The sequence below is a fragment of the Etheostoma spectabile genome, chromosome 8 (genome assembly GCF_008692095.1).
Source record: "Etheostoma spectabile isolate EspeVRDwgs_2016 chromosome 8, UIUC_Espe_1.0, whole genome shotgun sequence".
In the NCBI taxonomy this organism is placed as follows: Eukaryota; Metazoa; Chordata; class Actinopteri; order Perciformes; family Percidae; genus Etheostoma; species Etheostoma spectabile.
This window is the reverse complement of record NC_045740.1, coordinates 15988237-15993797: the sequence shown is the minus strand read 5'-3', so window position 1 is coordinate 15993797 and position 5561 is coordinate 15988237. Positions and strand designations below refer to the sequence as shown.

At 39.8% G+C, this 5561-nt stretch overlaps 1 protein-coding gene across 2 annotated transcripts in view; it reads right to left on the bottom strand.

The window, feature by feature from the left end:
• Positions 1-1832: 1832 nt before the first annotated feature.
• nts (neurotensin) overlaps positions 1833-5561 on the bottom strand; it is a 6371-nt gene continuing 2642 nt past the window's right edge. For both annotated transcript variants that reach the window (XM_032524450.1, XM_032524451.1), the window contains exons 3-4: positions 3492-3692; positions 1833-2304 (exon numbers count right to left, since the gene is read on the bottom strand). In XM_032524450.1, coding sequence (XP_032380341.1) covers positions 2161-2304; positions 3492-3692 — 345 coding nt within the window. In that variant the 3' untranslated portion in view covers positions 1833-2160. The remainder of the gene's footprint in view (positions 2305-3491; positions 3693-5561) is intronic.

Here is a 5561-nt window from a genome sequence, read left to right as displayed (position 1 = left end):
CCCCCTTAGAATGGCAGGGAATGTAATTTTCTTTTCAGTTGAATTGAAAAATTACATTTCTGTTTTTCATTGTTACCTTTTTCTACTGAAGAAACAGTCCCACTGACATCATTTTTCAGAGCAAGGTCTGTGGCTTATTCACGGTAACTGGGACATTGTTTCTGGAGACATATAAAACCTCAGTACCACAAACGGTTGCCATGACTTGGTACCACTGGGAAAATGTCTTTTGGGATTTGGGTGTACTATTGACCCTTTGAGATGAATGTGTAATGGAAACTTTAGTGGGTAATACACTGACTTTGGTCTTTTAAAAAAACAAAGCAAAGCACTAAATGTCCCTTTACTGCAGCTTCTCTCGTGGTTTCATCACCAAATTTAAAGTATACCCGAATGTTATACAGTTAGAAAAACCTAATAAATTAACCTTTGATTCAAGGGACCCCAATTTAATTTTTTTGGGGTCTGTGCATATTTTAAAAGATAATTATGGAAGCGCCTTCGTCGGCGAGTGGTAACAGTGAATGCCATTTAACCGAAATCAAGTCTTGTGCCTGCTGATTTTTTTTCATGTAACAGATCATGGCAAGTGTAACTGTAACTTTAAAGGTAGAAAAGATGTCATGTTAGGCTAATCCTCTGCTACCAATCAGCTTGTTGGATGAGTAGGTTTTAGGAAAAGATGAACACACACATACACAATCAAAAATGATGTACTGTTTTCATTAAACAGTAAAGTGTCTCCTGAGGGAAACGCTTTTCCTTTCTACATTGCATAAATCGAGCACGTGCCTGTGTGAATTGTAAGAGTTAAACTAAACAGCAAAAAGCTGCCGGAAAACCGTTTTCATGTATATCCTGCAGCTAAGGTTCTCAGGAGAAACAGAACTAGGCTGTTCAAAGGGTGTTTCTCTGTGTGCTGAGCTTCATCCAGGCTCTTTGGCTGTCAGGGTTAAAAGCCGAATTTCAAAGAAGGACACCGAAGCACTTTGATTTGGAGATGAAACTGACTTTTATTAAGGCCAAGACTCTCAATCGCTTCAGTCAGCGTCTGTTCTGCTGAAGTCAAAGTGCCCCGTGGCCCCTTTGAAACATGTTCAACACAGCACACACTGACCAAATGTATTTAAGGTGGCATGTGCTGAATTTTTTGGTCCAGAAATTCTTTTTTTTGTCTTAAATTCAAGACGTGGGCGCTGGTTTGGTTGGTAGAGCGGGCGCCCATATATAGAGGTTAACTTAGGTCAGACTCCAAACTGCGGCCCTTTTCTGCATGTCATTCCTCCCCTTTCTATCCCCTTTTATTTCTTCAGCTGTCCTGTCAATAAAGGCCTAAAAATGCCCAAAAAATAATTGTAAAAACATTTTTAAAATTTCCAGACGTGACTTTAGTATTGCAAATCACTGTGAATCTGTCTGCTCTTCAATAATCATTGAGAAATTAATATGGTGACCAATAGCAGCACATCACCAATGTAAAAAATTTAATTATAGTGTTTAGTAAGGCTACCAAGCATCTCAACCATAGTTAGTCGTATTATATCACAACTAGCTATGGTTAAACTACTAACGGACGATCAAAATGATTTCAAATGAATGTATACTGTACATTTCTATTAATCTAAGCATATACAGATTTTGTTTTCTTTTAACGTCCACAAATACCATTAAAAGATAACAATGTGTTAGTCCGTCTCTTAATGCTTTCGTACCGTGCCTGTGCCAGCCCAGTTGATTTTACTCAAGACCTACTAATAATTAAACTGACTCTTAAATGTATAGTTTCATTACGCTGTTACATCAAAGAAAACATAGTCAAATCACACTGGTCTTATCATGACTCATTTAATCATATCCTGAAACAAAATAGACTTAGTGTGCAGTGAAGAAATAGAGTAAATAAATATAGTTTCTCAGGAGGTACACAATTAGCTTGATGCTCAGGATTTTATTTTCAGGACGTATACTTGGAAAGGAGCAGAATACAGGCAGGCCTCAATGCTGGACACACAATCCAAGGGTCGGACTGGATAAAAACAATTGGATAATAAAGAAAAAACATCGCAGCTACTAGAAGAGAGACAAAAACACAATCACATCTTCACAGAAAGTATCTGGTCTGGTCCCCCTAAAACGTCACAACGGCCTCGGGGATGGCTGTCAGTAAATTGTACTTCGTTTCAAGATGTACGGCCTCCGGGACTTGATGGTGTGCGCTGCTTGCCTCTTCAGGATGTAGGGGGATTTTCGTTTCAGCGGAGTGTCACTGTTCTCCTCTAAATATTCTTGAGAGTCATGGAGTAGCTGTTAGAGGGAAGAGAGAGAGAGACACGGCGGAGGGTGAGTGTCACACGACAAGGAGGAAATGCCAAGCAAACACATGCTTTTGTTGCTGAGTGGCAGGCTAATGGGAGGCTACGCTGGTGTAGCTGTAGTTAAACGAGTGCTTCTCCTCTGTGCTTCCATGCGAGGCAAAATAGGTGTTAATCTGCAGTCACTGTGTTAAGATTTAAAAAGAAAAAGGAAAAATTAAAAGGGCATTTGTGTGAGAAGTGAAAGGAAAATGATGGAGGACAAGGAGAAGGGAGACAAGGAAATAGGCGCATAATGAGGTGTGTTTACTGTGAGAGAAGATGGATGGGGTGTGTCATGTGTTTGTAAAATGTGAGCCAGATTTACACTCTGTACCGTATGCATGGGTACACTGTGTGTGTGGGTTTACGTGGGCTTATACACCTGTTTTTAGGAGTTCATATCGGCCAAGACATTTGCTTTTTGTAAGTAGTAGCACAATTTAAAACCTGAACCACATATGCAGGTACTTTATATTTTACTACATATGAAACAGAAACTCACTTACTTCTAAAAATGTATCAAAATGAAATATTGTACTTTCATATCTCTTACAAGTTGCTAGCTCATAGAATGTTGTTGCTTTTGGATTAAAAAAAATACAGCTTAAAAAACTTCCAGGCACTATGAAATATAATTTTGACTGGATGATTATACATCTCAAGGGTTTTGAAGAATTAGTGATAATTGGACCAATCTGAAAGCATGGAACTCCACACAATTGTGGATGTGTGTTTGATCCAAGACGTGCGTTGTCTCCAATTAAACGCATGAGCCGCTTAAACCTCTGAAAGAAACCACTAATTAGTACTTTATGATGCTCAAGTACGTTTTGCAGCTAAATTGTTTGCTTAAGTAGTTCTTGGTTGTAAACTTAAACCAACAAAAAAAAAAAAAATCAAGGACAAGAAAAAGTCGCCTGAATTGTGGTAGCAGCCGGGGGAAAGAAAGATTAACTGACATGCATTTAAATTTCTATAGCTCCAACAACAGCAATAACACATAACAATACACATCTTCCCTTTAAAAGGATGACCACTTCTTTTTGGTGTGTGTGTGTGTGTGTGTGTGTGTGTGTGTGTGTGTGTGTGTGTGTGTGTGTGTGTGTGTGTGTGTGTGTGTGTGTGTGTGTGTCTCACCCTCTCCTCCCTGCTCTGCAGCACTCGGCAGATGAGTTGCAGGTTGTAAAGCTCTTCCAGCAGCTGGAGGCTCCCCTCCCTCAACTCTCCGCCCTCCTCTTCCTCGCCGCTCCACGCCTCCCGCTGCAGGCCGTTCACCATCCTGCACAGGTTCACCAGCGACACACGCCAGTAGGGGGCACTCTCCTTGTTCTGTTTCATCTGCAAAGAGGAAACAAGGAAGGAGGGGGGGGGGGGTGTTTGAGTTTCCAAATTGAGTACAGGAAGGGTTGGTTATCCAGATTCAAAGCTTGGCAACAAATTAGATCCTCGAAAAGATGGATTCAATGGAATATTAAATTAACGTTGAAGTGAACTGAGATGAAGTGAAAATTGAGTTGAGACCAGAGGGAGATGTACCACACAGGATAAAAACCCAGTTGCTAAACAACAGGATATGTAGACCATAAAGAGTTGGTTATTTTATTTATTTTTTAATTCTATGGTCTATTTATTCCAGGGTTCTATTCAATATTCAACTTTTTAAGGCCAAAACGTAAGGCAGGCTTTTTTCACAAATGTGTATTCTTTTGCTGTGCACATGTTTGGTTACGACTGTAAAGGGTTACACTTGAGGGTCTCCACATAAGAGTGACATGACACTGTCATGAACGTGACATAAACATTATAAACAAGTCATAAACGTTCATGACATAACACTTTCTTTAGTAAGTGTTATTCAGTTTTGTCATGACAAATCAGTAAGGGTTAGGGTTCATGTGTCATGACTGTGTCATGTCACTCTTATGTAGATAAGCAAAGTGTTACCATAGAACTACTGAAGGAACTACTACAGAATCATTCTGTTCTTAGTAGTGTTATGGTACTACATTGCTTTATTTTAAAGGTTTTACTGTTATTCAGTCTATACCCTATATGTTCCTATATAGAGAGATAGAGAGTAGATTTTTGTGTTGAATCTGTTTTTTTTATGAACAGATTTAATGGATCAGCTGCTAACCCACGACATTGCATTTCATTTGTCTCACTGAAGTGCAGTCATCTAAATGCTACTTTGGGGGTTTTCCACACAGAACTATTTAATCTGCTGCATTTTTACATTCCCTTTTAAGGAGCACTGGAGGATGCATTTAAGGCTTTCACTTTACATTGCAACACTGATGCAGACTGACACATGTTTAGACAGCAGTTAAGATATATATGATACATGCACCGTTCCTTACACATTCCATCCACAGTGATATTTCAGTCACATCTAACTTCATCTAGCTGCAGCCTGTTGTGTTATAATCTAGTTTGAATGCTTTAAAAGACGGCGGAGGGCCCCAGCGTTGCACCCCCCTCCCTCCGTGCGAGGGCTGGCGATCTCCCACACATTGACGCAAGGACCTCTGGGTGTCACTGAGGATGATGGAGAGATCGTTTATGAGCATCAGAGGAATACAGTCGCCTCTGATGTTGTGAAGAGTGGAGCCACGTCCAATACAAATTCCTTTTGTTAGCCGGGGGGGGGGCACGTTATAAAATCTGCAGAGACATCAAAAGAACGACACACGAGGGACCCAACATTCACAGCTACGGACATTCACAAATGATTCCTGCATCGAAGATTTAAAGTTTTCATTTAGTTTTAAATCAACGTGAGTGGTGTGTGGTTTTAATGGTGCTGAAAGGTCGCTAGCAGGATTTTTTTTTAAGTATAAAAATCCTACAAAAATTATCTAAAAAATATTTTTTTTTAAACTTTGAGGGGGATTAAGAGTTATTGCAGGGGTCCATTACTCAACAATCCAGAGCAGACCCCTTGGTGTTAAAAAATCAGCCTCATCTCTGTGTGAGAATTGAATGTTCAGTTTGTGTTGAACTAAGCCAACATTAACAGCCAAAATTCAAACGCCTGTTGCTGTTTCTTTAACAGAGGGAGGGCAAGGGCCAATGCCAAATATGAAAATGATGCTATCATCTTTAATGGAGAAATAGGAGCCAGAGAGGAAATCTACCTCCTGCATCTAATGAGATAAAAAGAAGAGTGGACAAACAGCTCAATCAATTTAGCAGTCACCTTAAAAA